Consider the following 18,803-nt stretch of genomic DNA (forward strand, 5'->3'; position numbering starts at 1 on the left):
ATTAAATAAATAAAGTTAACATAACATTATTAATGCAGTATCTCAATATTTTTTCAAATAATAACTATTAAATAATTAATCATTTAATAATAGTTTGAGTGTTATAATTAAGATAACAAAATTTAGGCAGTTAAATTAACAATAGAACATAACATATGTAGAGTATATAAATAAATAATATATTTATTTTCCATTTAATATTTCAAAGTTTATTTATTTTTCAAAAAATATACTGATTTCATTAATTAAAAAAACTAAAATAGAAATTAAGAGTTAGTTTTAATTAAGAGAATGATTAAATATTATTAAATCTATTAAATGAATAAAGTTAACATAACACTATTAATAAAGCACTTCAAATAATAGCTATTAAATAAGTAGAATAGAAAATAAGACCTATTGTATAATTAAATTAGTAATTCATAATTTAATGATTATATTTAAAAAGGTAAGCAATTCATAATAGAATAATGTATGTTATTAATTTAATACTTATATATATATATATATATATATATATAAAAGATTATAAGACTAGCATAATTATATTTTTTTATGTAGTTTTAAATTTGGGGAAGCAATCATATGGCACATTGAAATCTGCAAGCCAAGCAGTTTTGACAGTTTGTGGCAAAGTAAACACTTTTGCGGTCAAGTTGGCACAGGCTGAAATAAGTTGACAACACTTGAGGATGTTCAACCCAGCAGTGAAGACCAGCGCTAAACTGACTCCTTAGACAGCGTTTGAGCATTTGATGGTGAGCTTCTGTTTCTGCTGCTGTTCATTCACAGAGGATTCGGACTCATCTTTCATTATTTGCTCGCAATGTGTTTCTTGTTTGTTAGGGAATATCAAAAATTTCCTGGTCACCTGCAGTTGTACAGAGTTTTCCATGAGTCCAGGCGTCTCTTTCTTCTTGACTCTGACTGCACTGTGGACGTCAGCCCTCATAGGATGTCCTCAACATGGCACATTTGCTCCAGGTGGGACTTGTTTTGCTGCATGCATCACACAAATGAGTGTTGATAGTGTTGCAATAGAAATGGATAATTCCCAGTCTGGGGACGTGAACTGCTCTGAGTTGAACATCACGTGTTGTCATCTCAAAATTACGGCAATTACGACATGGAGAAATTACCAGATTTTCAGCTTTTTCTATGTCTTCTGTTCCCAGAATCCTCTGCTCTCGAGTCTTTGGAGTGCCGTAATGACTACCGCTCCCATATCCACTGCAGCTGGAGGCACGATCCTCAAATCCCACTGTCTCTGATCCACATGGACCCGGATGACCACCGGTGAGACCCAAACATCAGATCGCACAACACACTATATGATACAGTGATAATATGAACAGGAAAATAATGCAACAAAGTTGGTTTCTGTCCTAAATATTCTTTAGTTCGTTTATCTTTACTATTTTAATAGTAAAATAATAATAATTTGGTAGTAGAAGAGTAATAATAGTAAAACAATAATTAATTCAGTAGTGGCTTAATACAGTTTAATGGTAATTATTAGTAATAGTAGTATTATTGTAGGGATAATAGTGAATCAAGCATAATACAGTAGTAGTGTACACTAAAATGTTAGTAATTCTATCAGAAAATCATTTAAAATAGTTAAAAATAAGCTACCAAACAGAATGTGGTAAAGAAAAAAAAGGTAATGCATATCATTTTACAGTAATTTAAAAAAAAAAAACTTAGGTGTTACTTCAGAATTTTAAATGGTTTTACTTTATATATTTTTTTATTCATATTTGAATACTTTATATTCATATGAATACTTTATATTCATATTTTTTTGATTTTTCATGAATATTCACTGAGTCAGTGGATAAATGTTTACTTACTGTAAGCTTAAGTAGTAGTTCACTTTAAAAAAAAAAAAAAAAAAAACTTTTCCAAGATGCCCATGTCTTTCTTTCTTCAGTCGAAAAGAAATTAAGGTTTTTGATGAAAACATTCCAGGATTTTTCTCCATATAATGGACTTCAATGGAAACCAAATGGTTCAAGGTCCAAAAGACAGTTTCAGTGCAAACTGTTCAAAGGGCTTTAAATGATTCCAGATGATGAATAAGGGTCTTATTAAGCGAAACGATTGCTAATTTAAAAAAAAAAAGTTTAAGTTTAAGCTCAAGTTGGTCGCCTTGCTCTGTTCTGTGATGCGCTTTTGTGACTCTCCTGTTCGAACTCGTTCATCAAATTGAACTCGAAAAGTTCATTCCAAGTCAACTCGTTCATTTCGTTCGTTGAATGAACCAAAGGACTCGAAAAAAGATTTGTTCATTTTGATAAACAAGTTAGAACAAGACGACCATTTGAGCTTATAAAACTAACTTTTTTTTTCTTTTTTTAAATGAGCGATCGTTTCGCTTGATAAGACCCTTATTCATCGTCTGGAGTCGTTTAAAGACGTTTGAACAGTTTGCAATGAAACTGTCTTTTGGACATTGAATCGTTTGGTTCCCAATGAAGTCCATTATATGGAGAAAAATCCTGGAATGTTTTCATCAAAAAACATAATTTCTTTTCGACTGAAGAAAGAAAGACATGAATATATTGGATGACATTGGGTTTTTTTTTTTTTTAAAGTGAACTACTCCTTTAAGTAACTTTTAAAAAGTTAAAATTATTGTATATTATTTTATTTATATTTACATTTACGTACTTTTAAAAAATATGAATCAGCTCACAATTTATGGGGAGTCATTCCCAGAATGCTTTCGAACAATATTTTTTGTTACAGTAAAGTAAAAAAAATAAGTAAAATGTTTTTACTTACTGCTATGATTTAGGCCCAAGTTTGTGATTGAAGTAATAATGATAAAAAATAATGCATGACATGGACAATAAATACACTAATGCACAAGTTAAACTGTAAAATATACCGTATGATTGCTTATTTTTGCATTATTCCAGAGTATCACCTTGTGTTCAGAGTCGGACTCATAAGCCTTCCCAGAATCCTACTGGGCAGGAGAGAGTTTGTTGTCGGTATAACACATCTCTGTTTGCCATCGGCTTCGATGACGTGTTCTTCTTCCACACGCCACACTCTTCCGGCATTTCCAAAACCTTCAGGCTCACAACATTTGGTACAATTAGTCCAGTAAACGTTAACCATAGGCATACTTAAGCACTGGCTATTTGTGTTACACAAGCTCAAGCTATGTCTACTATCTTCCCTATAGAAGATGCGGATCCACACTGGAATTTTGAACAGCTAGACGACACCCCCCCTCCTTCACGTCTGACCTCTGACCCCTTCAAACTGCATGAACAAGAGCGCTCTGTGAGTGTCAAAATGACCACGTTTAGAGTGACTTTCAGTCAGAAGTCACTCTAAACTGACATGAAAAGTCCTTCTTTCCATATGAGGAAGTCATGTTTGTCAAAAAGACCAACCCTGTTCTTATAAAAAAAAAAAACTATTTTATGAGGTGGCAATTCCGTATGATGTGGATCGTACGAAAACATATTTTTTTTGGAAAAAAGTAAGCATGAACACTGTAAAAAATGTGATCAATAAGTTATGACAATATAAGTTAAGCAATTTTCAACTTTTTTTGTTATTCAAGATTCAACACATTCAGTTCACTCAAGTCAGTTTAATGTAATTTAAATTGAAATGACTTAAACATCCAAGTTGATTGCACTTAAAAATTTAAGGCAGCAACTTTTTTTTTACAGTGACACCCCAACAGTATGAAAACGTACAAATGATATTGTACAAATTCATACAAATTAGCCTCAAATTCTTCGAAACTTAAACTAGTTGCGAATCTCCACAAGCGTGTTGAAAAGACTTTCCTCCAGTTCTTTGTGATTTAATCTCAACAAAAATTTGTTGTTTTGCTAAAGCTAACTTAATTATATATTGCACTTTTGGAGGTGGAGACTAATCACAAAATAGTCAAGGATCAGAAAGGCGAGAAAATTCACACCAAATCAACACAAAAAGACATGGAAGACAGCAAGAATAAAACCGAGGTCGGCGAGGTGTTGTTTGAAGGGCAAGAACTGATATCTGAATGTGAGTATAAAGAGAAACCCAGTCAAAGTCTGTGATCAAGTGGAGCCCCCTGGTGTCTTGGAGTACTATAGACCCTTATTTATTTCAGACGCTCTCCCTGGTCCATCTAACCTACACTGTGTGCTCAATGGTGGGAAGAATGTGAGCTGTAGCTGGGATCTCAAGACAGATCTGACCCGATACATCATCTACACGATATCCTACCGGACACACTCCACTGCGCCGTGAGTCTTTGAGAGCGTTATGGATGGTGTGAAAGATGTCTTTAACTCTGACAGGTGTAATCTCTTTCAGGGCTGAGTGGTACTGTGTTGAGAAGGTGCAGGTCACAAATGAAGGAGGCTTTTTGAGGACGGTTGGTGCTTTCAGCATCTTTGAGCCTGGAGTACTGCAGGTGCGACTCACGCCAACGCCGGTGACCAAAGTGATCCGGTCTTACCAACACAGTTAGTACAAATAACCACTCCTCTTGAGAAATACTTGCATGCTGAATGCTGCAATTGACCAATAACAGTCCAGAAAGCTGTATTGTTAAATTGTTATTGATCCGGGTCTGTGTCCGTGGTCTAGTCCAGCCCGCATGTCCCACGGGTCTGAGCGTTGAACTGAGAGGAGAAGACTGGATCTTGAACTGGACTCTGACAAAGTACCGTACTGTACCTCTCACCACTGAACTCAAATACTGGAGCATACTAACTCCTGTGAGTATTTGACTACTTTTCTAGGCAATATTTATTAACAATTATTATTTATTTATTTTTATAAGGTTGTTTCAACGTTTAAACTGGCAATTTTCTGTCCTAGGAGTTGATTTTTAATATATAATTAAAATGTAATTTTTTTCTCATGGTCACATTCTTTCATACACTTTTTATTATGCCTTAATATGTTTTATTTTGATACTTTAATTTACTGTTAAAGGCACACTATGCACTCTCTGGTTTTTTTGTAAAACAGTGACCTCTAGAGCCGCTGTGGTGTACTTGCACTGTCGTAAATAACCGTTATTCCCCTGTTACTGCATATCTACTGAACTACTGTCAAGTGCTAGACTGCTTTTTAATAATAAAGTTGCCTATCGCGTTTGCTGGCTTATAGCGTTTTTACATGATTTCTGCAAAATCAGAAGTAAATAGCCTATAGTGTATAGGCTACTGTATAATTTCATTCATGTTTTTTGATTGTAATGTAGCCTAAACATTACAAAATGTCAGATGACATCAATCAAGTTAAATGTACGTCGCATTATTTCATAACATTGGACGTTATGATTTAGACATGATTACAATTTATCATAATAGCAAATTGTGTTCAATTATTTACAACCTCTAGGCTTATATATGTCCTAATAATTATGTGAGATATTGACTATGTCCTCATGGTAATCGCAAGAATCAACATCAACAGCGTCAAGATTTGATTGATTCATAATCAACACAATTTGAAGTTACAGTCGGGAAGTGTACTGTTAGTCAGATAAACTTGATATAACAGTAACTTACACACGTCATAAGAAATCCGAACCAGACACAGGACTAAAGATACGTGATAAATACACATCACAACACCTGAGTTCAGCTGGCAAACTAGCTCTTGTGGCAAGCTCGGCAATAAAACATAACGAAAAAAACAAGACTAAGAGAAACGACTGTTTTTAGGAAGTCTGCTTAAAGCTCTGGTAATCGAAAGCTATAGACATGTGAGAATTATTGAACTGGTCTTATTATCAACAACGGATGAATGAACAGCACCGTAAAAAATTACATACCGCAAGCCAGTGCAGCAACATACAATATAGAAACAAGTATACAAATACAAACAAGTTTATAAATAAGAGATTTACTTACACCAGGTCAGCATCGCAGTTACAATCCAGTGCAGCTTTTAAGCTCGCGCCAACGAGTGAAAGCCCGACCGAGTGGACTCTTGTCCGGTTTCTAGCACGGTCCGATTCTCTTTCCCTTTTTCGAAAGTAGCTTCATACAGTATGATGTTGTTGATGCGTGTGACGTCGTTGCCGTAAACCATTTCGTGATTCTCACGCGCTGTGTCAGGGGCGCCACTCTCAAACTTGCATGGCTGGTTTTTCCGGCGGCGTCCCCCCCAAGCTTTCCTACCAGGATGATTCGCCCTACTATGACTTTGTTAACCACCAAAACGACTTTGAAGCTGTTATATTAAGGTACAGATCTTGCATAGAGTGCCTTTAACATAAATATAACAAAAGGTTTAGTGTTTTTACATACTGTTCTGATTTAGGCATTTATATACATATACAGTATATGATAAAATACAAGCTATAAGACAAAATACTATTTGTCTATGCAATATTTATTAACTATTAATTACGATACTTGATAGCTATGCAATTAGCCTTAACTAGAAAAAGTAGTCAGCCTTTTTTATGCCAAAAATGTTCAAAACTTACTTTCCATCACATAATTTGATTAACTGCCATTTTATAAAATGTTGTCAGCCACTTTTGATTTATATGCTGTTGAATGTTTGATGATCGCTTTAGATTACATATGTGCAGGTAATGCTTCTATCGATTGGTTCTGCTTCTTCTTCAGTTGTTTTTGGATCCAGAGATTCAGTATTCCTTCAGAAGATGCATAATAGCGCCCCCTACAGTATAACAGTGAGCACATAGATTGACAGAAAATTCCGTAAATATATATATATATATATATATATATACACACACACATAAAGGATTGTTAGGAACACCCGTTCAATTTCTCATTAATGCAATTATCTAATCAACCAATCACATGGCAGTTGCTTCAATGCATTTAGGGGTGTGGTCCTGGTCAAGACAATCTCCTGAACTCCAAACTGAATGTCAGAATGGGAAAGAAAGGTGATTTAAGCAATTTTGAGCGTGGCATGGTTGTTGGTGCCAGACGGGTCGGTCTGAGTATTTCACAATCAGCTCAGTTACTGGGATTTTCACTCACAACCATTTCTAGGGTTTACAAAGAATGGTGTGAAAAGGGAAAAACATCCAGTATGCGGCAGTCCTGTGGACGAAAATGCCTTGTTGATGCTAGAGGTCAGAGGAGAATGGGCCGACTGATTCAAGATGATAGAAGAGCAACTTTGACTGAAACAACCACTCGTTACAACCGAGGTATGCAGCAAAGCATTTGTGAAGCCACAACACGCACAACCTTGAGGCGGATGGGCTACAACAGCAGAAGACCCCACCGGGTACCACTCATCTCCACTACAAATAGGAAAAAGAGGCTACAATTTGCAAGAGCTCACAAAAATTGGACAGTTGGAGACTGGAAAAATGTTGCCTGGTCTGATGAGTCTCGATTTCTGTTGAGACATTTAGATGGTAAAGTCAGAATTTGGCGTAAACAGAATGAGAACATGATCCATCATGCCTTGTTACCACTGTGCAGGCTGGTGCTGGTGGTGTAATGGTGTGGGGGATATTTTCTTGGCACACTTTAGGCCCCTTAGTGCCAATTGGGCATCGTTTAAGTGCCACGGCCTACCTCAGCATTGTTTCTGACCATGTCCATCCCTTTATGGCCACCATGTACCCATCCTCTGATGGCTACTTCCAGCAGGATGATGCACCATGTCACAAAGCTCGAATCATTTCAAATTGGTTTCTTGAACATGACAATGAGTTCACTGTACTAAAATGACCCCCACAGTCACCAGATCTCAACCCAATAGAGCATCTTTGGGATGTGGTGGAACGGGAGCTTCGTGCCCTGGATGTGCATCCCACAAATCTCTATCAACTGCAAGATGCTATCCAATCAATATGGGCCAACATTTCTAAAGAATGCTTTCAGCACCTTGTTGAATCAATACCACGTAGAATTAGGGCAATTCTGAAGGTGAAAAGTGCTCAAACACAGTATTAGTATGGTGTTCCTAATAATCCTTTAGGTGAGTGTATAGAAATATATATATATACACTTTTGGACAGTATTAGCAGAAGTGTGTAAAAAGTGTTTTTAAAAGAGTCTATCTTCTAAATGGTCAAAAGTGCTGTAGCTGAAAAAAACAAGTTTCACTTGCAAGAGCATGCATGTTAACTTCCCTCTTTGTCTGTAGGAGGATGTAAAGAGCATCTTTCTCTCTGATGGAGAGATGGTGTTTGCTATATCAGAGAGTTCTCTCAAGGGTTCCTCAGAGTACCAGGCTCAGGTTCGCTGTAATGTGAGCTCAACCAGACGTTCAGGATGGCGTTACACTGGATATCCCTCAGAGTGGACCGACCCTGTCTACTGGACCACACAGCCTGGTCTCTACATATCTACAGTCTTTTACAGTACAAGAAACCATGATACATTACACAAACCTTATCAATGTATGTTTTTGCTTCAGAGCCTCTTGCACCAAATCTAGTTGCATTTCTCCTGTATTTCCTCATCGCAACCCTCGCATCAGCCGTCTCCATCGTAGTTTTCATCATTCTGGTTGTTCTTCAGAGGTAAATAAAATTTGATTCCTTTCATATTTATGAATTGCAAAGATAGAAAGTGGAAGTCTTTCTTCTCTCTTCAGAAGACTGAGAGAATGGGACGCGTCTCTTCCATCTCCTGTCCACAGCAAAGTCTCAGAGGTGTCACAGGTAGGTTGACCTGGTTACTTAGAACACATCTCTATGGCCATTCCTGTCATCAAATTTGTGATGTTTTTTTATCCGAGTGTTCATCTGGTGGAAACCATCGGTTGTTGATTTGTTGATGGGCCCTATCATACACTCTGCGAAATGCAACGGCAAGTGCGACGCAAGTGTTTTTTGCAAGTTTCAGCCCAACGCAGTAATCATTTTTTACGTCTTGAGCCACGTTGTTTCAGGCGCATTGTTGACGCGTTGCTATTTTGAGGAAACTGAAATCGACTGCACCATTGACCGACTAAGACCTGGTCTAAAGCATAGACTCTGTCTATCCTAACGAGCTGAGGATCTGAATCAGGTGTGTTAAATAAGGGAGACATGGCACAATATGCAGAGCAGTGGGTCACGAGGACTGGAGTTGAGAACCCCTGGTCTAAAGTCAATGACGCAGAATTTGTTATTTGCTATTTAAAGAGTGCATTAGCAATATGCCCTTATAGGTGGGTGCAAAACGCTCATACACTCTGCTAATTACACACACAGGGACTTGCAACAGCACACAAACATGCCAAATATTACAAATAAAAGTATTATAATAATATAAAAGATTATTATTGTGTATATAAAGAGACAGTGGAATCCGGCTTGTCCCATGGCGCTTTAACCTTATGCATGAGCAGATCCGTTTTTTCTCTAGAGATATGTTCAATCTTTCCGCTTGCAAATTCCATCATATAAATAGCGAATCCGCCATGGTGCAAGCGCAACTGGCGTTTAAAGGAAATGGGAGATGAGACTCTGATCTGAAAATGGCCGACCATTTTTCCCATTGTTAAAGTAGTGAATGTGCGCTTGCACCGTGAGATTTAGGCCATGCACTGTCTTAGATCATTAAAATAGGGCTCAATGTCTGACTACCTCCAAATGCAATCGACTGAGCAAGATTTTTTTGGGACTCATGAATTTGTTGATTTCCAATTATACCAGGTGTAAACGATGCCTATAATCTTTTAAATCCAGTACTCAGTCATAAGCTAACTGAGCGAGCATCCTGTTTTCTGCTCTGCTAGCATCCTCAGATGGACCACTTACCCTGCTGTACCGAACTGAAGGATCCAGAAATCAGCAACGCTCAGATTGTAGATGTCCGTCCACAGTTTTCCTCACTGTAAGTCAACTATTCATTCCTGGAATGCTCTGTAATTTTGGAAATGGGAAGTCCTAAAATTCTTAAGTAACAGATAAAAATGTATGTTCTGAACATGAATATGACTTCTTCCACGCAGCAATTCAGAAAATACCTTGACCTCCAATGGAAACAACCTCTACCGTGAAACTGATGGTGATCGAGTGGTTTTGCACGTTGATGATCCATGCCTTCAGTGCTCTGGGAATGTGATGGGAATAGATGGTACATTCCAGCCCAACTTCCATGACCTAGTCCTCCCATGTTCAGAGGGATACTTGCCGAATCCTGCAACATCTGTCAGTACTACCCAGAAAGCTTGGCAGGAAGATTGCTCTCTGAATGTAGAAATGGATGATGGGTACATGAATTGCCCTGAGCCTGATTTGAACAGAAGCACAAATCCCCATTTTTTCCATACACAAGATTTAAACACAAATGTTTGCCATGAACCCTCTCCAGGAAGTTCTCCAGAAAGAATATTAGTGGTTTATTATTCAGCAAACATAGAACGACACTGAAGAACAAAAGGAAGAGAACTCACAGAAACTCTGGGCTGCTGTTTCCACAGTGACCACCAGAGGGTGGTGTAGTTTTACATTATCTACTGTATTTTGAGTCTTTGGATGACGCCAGGGGTGTCCAATCCTGCTCATGGAAGGCCACTGTTCTGCAGAGTAAACACACTGGGACCAGCTAGTCAAGATTTTCAGGATAATGAGGAACCTCAAGGCAAAGACATTGGCCCTCGAGGAGCAGGATTGGACACAAAGAATTGGTGCGCATTACTGTTTCACTTGGTGAAAAGTCTTTTTAATCTTTGATATGGTGTCTTATATAACTACTAAATATTTCCCTCAGTACCTGTAACTGGAAAAATAACTTTATTTTAGAGCTGCCATAAAGCCAAAACAATCTGTTACTTTAATTAATTTCCTATTATCAATGTAAAGCAGCTTTGGAACAATTTACATTGTTAAAGGGGCTATATAAATGAAGATGACTGTATGACAGTAAAATTGTTAATTATTTCACATAGACAGCAATGATAGTAAATAAAGAGCACATGACATCTCCTGTTTCTCAGATTTTTTTCCCTGAGCAAAATACTTTGCTTATTCTTGCGTCTCCTCTAAAGCAGCAGTTCTAAAACTTTATGAATCCCCCATTGCCTACAACAAAATTCAACTTTTGACAGTTGTTTAAATCCGTAATCCGTTAGATAGTTTATTTACAGAAGTAATAAGGAAAGGGATTATTTAAAATATGTTTTTACTCACAATTTCTTGCTTGGTAAATTCATCATAAAAATGTCCATGGAGATTTAATATTTTGTTTAATTTTGCATGACTTTTCCCAGTACTAGAATTCAAACAAAAATGAATATGCCTGAAATATCCTCAAGACTGTGGGAAACAGGTTCTTCAAAGGAGAAAAGGGTGTTGGGGGATGAATTCAAATAAGAAATTATTAGAAGTTATTTTAATGGAGGTTTTATCTTACACCGTGTCCTAACTACACGCGACGCCGCGACACGCGATAAAAGGTATCTTTTCCATGTTAATCAGAGTTAATCGCGACACGCTAAGTTTCTAATTTAGAAATAGTTCCTATTTTTGCGACGTCGTGGCTGACAGAATGAAGAAATTACACTGGTAATGAGTGCACATTATTTATTTTTAGTTAAAAATAGGTCACTGTGCCACAGCTATAATGGATAATTTACCTCAGATTTTGAAAGCAATATAACGTTCAAAATTAATTCTATGAGTATATTTTGTTAATGTTTTGATTTTTAATAATGTTATTTCTTGATTTGATTATGTCCTTACCCATTTCCAATGTGAGTGCGGGCTAGCAGCAGTGCGCTTTCACAGAGAGACTCCACTCACACGCTGTCCTGAATGTGTGCGTCTCACAGTCGCGTTGCGTCTAGCGTGGACAGACACACTTGCTGTCTCTGTCATTTTATCGTGTCGCGTGTAGTTAGGACACGGTGTTACCAGTTTCAAAGTCTTTCATTTTGTTTTTTGGGTTTGCATGCTTGAATGTTCAAAAAACACATTATTTTCCCCATATTATACATTGTTTCAGGACCTATCTTCTCAGTCTGTCACTAACTCTCTGTTTAGTTCCTGTCTCTATGAAGCCCCTCCTTCAGAAAGTGCAGTGTGCTCTGATTGGTCGGCATGATCAGTATGCTATGATTGGTCAAGTGCTTTGAGTGTGTTTGGGAAATGCCACACCCTTGACCATAACCACATGTTTCAACACACAATTAAAGCAACTCAACTAGACCACTTACCTTTATTTTGCGTATTACATAGGCAGGAGTTATATAGGAATATTGTGACGTTTTCATTCCCGGAAGAAAACTAAAGACTACAGTGGAGGCATTTCAGGGAGTTCAGAAACAGTGCGCACTGATATAGAGAATAACTCCTGCTGGAGGGACTTTGTGCTTTTGTAACCCTTTTCATACTCAAACCAAAACATTACACACTAAAGAAAGCTGAACATGTAAAAAAGCATCATAGGTCCTCTTTGCGTCTTGCAAGATGCATCTTGAGAACCGCTGAGTTTCAGAAGAGATCTCAACATTGTATCAAATTGTTGTTAGTTTTTTTTTTTTTTTATTAAAATGTCATTGATTTCAAAATGAACTCAAAAATGTCTCACTGAAATTGTTGGTGAAGCCATTTTTGTTTCTTTAGCTCAACTGATATGTAATGCCAAGGAATTTGATTCTTGGATAAAATTTGATCGTTTGATTTCTAAACATCTCACTCTGCCACTGTAAAGAGCACACTATGGGCCCTATTTTAACGATCTGAAACGCAAGTGTCAGTAACTTTGTGGGCGCTGTTGCTATTTTCCCGGCGGGATAAATGCCTCTTGCGCCTTGCGCAAATCTAAAAGGGGTTGGTCTGAAGTAGCTTCATTATTCATAGGTGTGCTTTGGGCGTAACGTGAAATAAACCAGAGCACCATCCAACATACCCTTTAAGAGCAGGTGCACATGTTGCATGATGGATTGTTATTATTATAACGGCCGGTTTACCAGGCGCGCGCCAGGAGCATTCACAGCCGATGAGACCGACGTTCTTGTTAGGGGAATGAAAGACAGAGAAGTGACATTGTATGGGAATGGGAGAAACCCTCGCACATCAGCGTCGGTTAAACATTATATACGTATGTTTCTTGCCACTATTGGGCAAACAGGTCTGATCCTTCAGTACTACAATTAGTCTTAAAAAATGGGTAATAAGGTTTTTTCATCTTCATGTAAACCACAATGATTTCCCTCATGTGTTAATATTTTTCCTTGTTATAATGTATGATTAGCGAAAATAAAAACTGCTGCATCTGTGTTGATGAGAGAATCAAAGTGTATGCGCGTTATGCACCCGCTACATTATGGCCAAGCATGCGCGCTAAAATAGCATTATGAACAACATGCAACGCGCCACTGACTTTAGACCAGGTTTTTTTCTGGTCAGTGGCGCAATTGTTTTCTGGAAGTGTAAAATAGCACCAGGGAATGTTTGCGCCGAAACACGCCTCCTTTTTGCGCCGATCCGCCCAGGAAGCGCAAGTTCATTCCCTAGTTTACCGACGTGCGTCTTTTGATGGAAAAATCCCGCTTTGCAGGCGTGCAAAATAGGAATGACACATGCGTTTGTGTATAGTCATTTGCGCCGGGTGCAAGATAGAGCCTGTGTTGTCACCCTCACAGCTGTTTTCATTTTGTGTTTTCTGAATGACTCTAGACGCGTGCAGCAAACAGCTGTTTGACTGTTAAAGAATGAGTAATTACCATTCACTCTCTTATTTCAAGATGTTATGTGCGAGTGTATGTGTTTCTCCAGGCAGCGATGGTCTGCTTGTCAAAGGAAACAGCTGTCATTTGAGCAACGGGGCAACTGAAAATAAAGAAGTAGAGATATGGAGAAATGCACCGTCACGCTCCTTAACAATGAACGACAGAACAGAGATTCACTTTCAAAACTAGTGTGAGTTCAATCAAAATAATCTTTAAATGTGATGTTTGTGTCTCATCTAATCTGATGGATGGATATCTCACCTGTATCTTCCACACCTGGCTGTGGGCTGAAGGCCAAAACACACAAATACACTTTTTCTAGTTGCATGGGTGTTTTTCTCAATATGCTGCATGATTTGTGGTCAAATTGATGTCTGTAAGTGGCAGGAGAAGTTACTTGCCAAAGTTCAAATCCCTCTTGTACTTGTTTCACATCTGGCTCGTACAGAAACAGCTGTGTCTGCCACGTCCACCTCAGGATTTATGGCCCACCTTCACTCATCCCTCGTTCCTCTACATCAGGTGCATCCTCTTCCCAGCTATTTCGCTATTTCACCTTTCATGCACCTCTTCGTCTTTAATCTCTGTCTCTTGATCTCCCGAAGTCTCGACCCTCATCGTACCTTCCTTTAATTTCCACCCGTCCCCCTATATGCCTCTCATGAGCCATTTCAGATCTGTCATTCACAACTGCCCCTTGAACTCTACTACCACCATCATCCCATCTGTTTTGCCCTCTCCCATCTTTCCTTTTGCACTTTCATTCACACCCTTTCCCTCTCACCCTGTTTTCATCAACCACCATCCATTTAGCTTTTTTCCATTTCTGTCTTTGTTCTGTGCCACCTTAAGCTTGTTACAGCAATATCATGAAAACCATTATTTTCACAATGTAAAGATCTCTGATCTGTTCACCATTTAATTGAAATTATGCTGCAGAAATGGACCAATTAGAAAGGGCTGTGGTTATGAGGTCACAACCACGAGGATAAATAGACCCCCTTTATGATTGACTCGACTAGAGGCAATACTTGATTTGAAATCTTATAAAGGCCATTTCCTTAAAGGGTTAGCCACTTAACTGTCACCGTCCCACAGGTGGGACGTTTGCCACTATATTTTTAAAACAATAATATCTTAGTAAATACCTTAAAAAATATTGACAAACTATATATAATTTGAAAGCTTACAATCTCTAGTTTCCATATTTGGTGACTGATTTTCAAAATATATTACAGAGAAGCCATAATTTATCAATATAAAACAAGAATATTTTCATACTCATAAGGCGTGTTCAGACCTTTATTTTAAAATAGCAGTAAACATGAAAAATCATGAAAAAATGGTAGAAACCTCAGTTTGTTTTCATGCCAAAAGTTCAAAAGATAGAATCCATTCAATTATTTTGGGAAAAAAAGGTCTGAAAAGTTTGAAATATCAAGAAAAAAATAATAAATTCACCATTTGTGACGTGGCAGCTAGCTATGACTTACATGCGTGTTCTTTGTATGTGTTTCTTAGAGGTTCAATTCATATCAAAATCTGCCAAACTTCCCATACTACTTCTGAATAGGATCTCTACTTCAGAAATTGTATGAAAATTGTGAAAATAATGGTTCATATCACTCAAAACACGAATGGAAATGCAGACGCCCTTATATGGGCAGTAATGGAGTCTGATTGTGCCCTAGTGAAAAAGTTTGGTACTGCGCTCAAACAAAATCTTACTGAAAGCTCATTTTTTGAGATATCAACCTAAAATTTGAAACACAACTTGTTCAGATTTTTGGCTTTGATTTTTCTGCAGTTTTAGAGTAGCCCAGGTTTTGAAAATATATATTTTATGTAAAATATGAATAATTAATATTTTTACATTGTACATTTCCATAAACTCAAACTTCTAACTTTTCTGTTTAACTTTCTTAATTTATTTCACTTCTACAAAAATCTTCCAAATGTCTTCTTTAAAACAAGACCAATCATATGTCTATATTCCAAAGCGTTCTTGAATTACAACCATTTAAGTTTGAAATGTGCATTTTCATGTCTATTCAAAAAGACAGTTAAGAGGTTAAATATCCCAAGTGACTACCGTGGCTCAACTATATGTTTATCAAGCGACGCAAATACTTTTTGTGCGAAAAAACAAACAAAAATAACGAGTTTATTCGACTATTTCTTTTCTTCCTTGTAGGCCAGAAACGAGACTTCCTTAGATTTCCACGACGCATGCGCGAGAATTGCGATCTGAAGTAGTGTAAGCAGATCGCAATTCTCGCGCATGCGTCGTGGAAATCTAAGGAAATCTCGTTTCTGGCCTACAAGGAAGAAAAGAAATAGTCGAATAAACTCGTTATTTTTTTGTTTGTTTTTTCGCACAAAAAGTATTTGCATCGCTTGATAAACATATAGTTGAGCCACGGTAGTCACTTGGGATATTTAAACATTTTCTTCATTGACTTTCTGGGCCGTCAAGAGACAGTCCCTTAGGAGCCAATGTGGTAGTTATACAGCTCTCAAATTTAATCAAAAATATCTTCATTTGTGTTCCGAAGACGAACGAAGGTCTCACGGGGTTGGTACAGCATGGGGGTGAGTAATTAATGACTTAATTTTCATTTTTGGGTGAACTAACCCTTTAAGCAAAAAGTACTTCGACCGACCACGTTCCGCAACACTCGCAAATGCAATATTCGTCCTTCGAAAGGTCAGTGGAAATGGTGCAAAAAACCTAGTCTGACATTATACTGTAAATGAACCTCACTGGGTTGCTACAAAAACAAAAGTCTTGCACATGACTTGGCTTTATAAATAAAATGAGTTGTCCTTCAGTCTCGCCCTCCATCCCTGGCTTGAGCGAGCCATCAGAAGAAAGACAATATGACTGTAAATTCCCCTTCGGCAATACATTCCTTCATGCTCTATCTTTTTAAGTTTGGCTAACCTCCAAACTCAAGCAAGTAGTGACAGTCAGAAAATCTTCTGATGTACCTTTACGGGCCTCTATTCAACTCACTTTGCATTCCTTTCGCTGTTTTCTGAGAGCCTGCTTTTGTTTTAGTGATGACTGGTTGACATTAGGGTGGGAGTTTAACAACCAACACTGTATCGCCTAGGTGGTTACCAAGGTGTCATGCTGTTGCTAACATGTCCTAAGTGTTTTTAGCACATTGCACTGTGGTTGCTAGAGTATTAGCTGGTTGCCATGGTGTTGTTATTGCTAAGGTATTCTAAGTAGTTTATGTATATTGAAGATGTAAATTATAAAATGTAATATAGTATTCCGGTTAGTTTCCAGGGTGTTGCTAAGTTTAAGTTTTTACGAGTGATTTTTTATCACGGTGCTATGCAGTGTCAAGGTTTTTTAGGTGGTTGCCATGGTGTTATGTGGTTGCAAATGTGTTCTATTTGTTTTACACCATTGTTATATAGGTGCCACAATATTCCAGTTGGTTACCAGGGTGTTGCTAAGTTGTTCTAAATGTGTGGGGGTTTTTTTATAGAGCTATGCAGTTGCAATGGGGGTTTAGGTGGTTGCCAAGGTGTTATGTGGTTACAGAGGTGTTTTGAGTGTTTTTTTTCCATTGCTATTCAGGTGCCAGAGTATTCCAGTTGGTTACCAGGGTGTTGCTAAGTTATTCTAAATGTGTTTTTTTTATCATGTTTTTATGCAGTTGCAAGGGGGCTTTTTGTGGTTGCAGAGGTGCTCTCAGTGGGGTTTTTTTTTTTCATTGTTATATAGGTGCCAGAATGTTCTATTGGTTACCAGGGTGGTCTAAGTTGTTCTGACTGAATTTTATTGTGGTTGCAACAGGGTTTTGGGTGGTTTCCAAGGTGTTATGTGGTTACAAAGGTGTTCCAAGTATTTTTCTCCATTGCTATACAGGTGCCATAATGTTCCATTTGGTTGCCAGGGTGTTGGTAAGTTGTTCTAAATGTGTTTTTTTATTATGGTACTGTGCAGTTGCAAAGGAGTCTTAGGTGGTTGCCAAGATGTTATGTGGTTGCAGAGGTGGTTTTTTTTTCCCCTCATTGCTATCCAGGTACCAGAGTGTTCCAGTTGGTTCCCTGGGTGTTGCTAAGTTATTTTAAATGTGTTTTTTATCATGTTGCTATGCAGTTGCAACAGGGTTTTGGGTGGTTGCCAGGGTGTTATTATGCGGTAAGGTATTCTATGGTGTTTTTTTAGCATGTTAAAATGCAGTTGCTAGGGTGTTGCAGGTTCTGTTAAGGTGTCATTGATATTAGTATTACTTGTTTTATCATGTGACCATTTTGAAAAGTAATAGCACACCTTCTCAGCAAACTGCACAAACTGAGTTAAGTTGAGTTAACATTAGCCACTTAGCATCAGTCTCGGATTGGTCCTTAGACATGAAAGGCTACATTCATGAAAATATACTATATAAAAAGTATATATATATATATATATATATATATATATATATATGTTGTTTAGTCTGCGATGCTTGTTAATGGTTTTGTTGTGCTTGATGTTCTGCTTTTAGCCAAATTTGAGGTCGGACTCTCCTTATAGCTGCGCTCAGTGCTAAAGTTAGTGTGTGCATGCAGTATTCATGAATGCCCGCTTTCCATCATGGTGATGGACTACAGCTCTTTATATAGCTGCAGAACGACTGATGAGGGTCGTCTGGTGCTGCAAGACCTCCTCACTGTGAGTGTGTTCATGTGATTCATCATGTAAATGGGTCCATTTGCCACGGAAAGACACAATTAGCCATGAGACTAATGACTTAATGATCTTTCCAGCTAGTGTTATCATGATGTCAGGCTCTGTGCAAAAACTCTATATGTAAAATGCACTTCAGTGGTAGGGTTTTTGGATGGTTGCCAGGGTGTTGCTATGTGGTTGGTAGAGTATTCTATTTTTTTTTTTTTTTTTTTTACAAAACTGTTATGTGGTTGCTGGGGAGTTCAATGTGTTATCAATGAGTATTATGCAGTTGGGAATGTGTTTCGAATGGTTCTACCTCTCTGGTTGCTAAGGTATTAAGTGTTTTTTTAAAAACATTGCTCTGTGGTTACTATGGTGTTCATGGTGGTTGACAGGGTATTGATATGTGAATGCAATTTTTTTTTTTTTTTAGCATATTGCTATGCAGTTGCTAGGGTGTTATGTGGTTTCTAAAGTATGCTAAGTG

The 18,803-nt window shown here is 37.7% G+C and overlaps 1 protein-coding gene and 1 long non-coding RNA gene across 3 annotated transcripts in view; one reads left to right on the plus strand and one right to left on the minus strand.

Moving 5' to 3' along the window:
- The first annotated feature begins 755 nt into the window (after window positions 1–755).
- On the plus strand, window positions 756–10,880 carry LOC120495493 (interleukin-3 receptor class 2 subunit beta-like). 2 transcript variants are annotated; one of them, XM_089117394.1, is made up of 13 exons: window positions 756–984; window positions 1,176–1,296; window positions 2,925–3,100; window positions 3,197–3,297; window positions 3,897–4,038; window positions 4,127–4,262; window positions 4,333–4,484; window positions 4,609–4,739; window positions 8,122–8,311; window positions 8,395–8,500; window positions 8,578–8,641; window positions 9,703–9,800; window positions 9,919–10,880. In XM_089117394.1, exons 1-13 carry the CDS (start codon window positions 756–758, stop codon window positions 10,337–10,339), a joined length of 2,067 nt encoding a protein of 688 aa, XP_088973520.1. In that variant the 3' UTR covers window positions 10,340–10,880. The 2 variants fall into 2 exon arrangements, with proteins under 2 accessions (XP_088973520.1, XP_039551049.2); XM_039695115.2 differs by having other exon boundaries at window positions 894–984; window positions 8,575–8,641.
- The window catches only part of LOC120495499 (uncharacterized), a 35,638-nt gene continuing 17,695 nt past the window's right edge, over window positions 861–18,803 (minus strand). Inside the window, exons 2-6 of the long non-coding RNA XR_016145627.1 lie at window positions 9,934–10,156; window positions 9,725–9,829; window positions 2,933–3,080; window positions 1,140–1,327; window positions 861–999 (exon numbers count right to left, since the gene is read on the minus strand). This is a non-coding gene — a long non-coding RNA (uncharacterized LOC120495499). The remainder of the gene's footprint in view (window positions 1,000–1,139; window positions 1,328–2,932; window positions 3,081–9,724; window positions 9,830–9,933; window positions 10,157–18,803) is intronic.

This window comes from Pimephales promelas, chromosome 2 (genome assembly GCF_988280905.1).
Source record: "Pimephales promelas chromosome 2, fPimPro1.hap1.1, whole genome shotgun sequence".
NCBI lineage: Eukaryota > Metazoa > Chordata > Actinopteri > Cypriniformes > Leuciscidae > Pimephales > Pimephales promelas.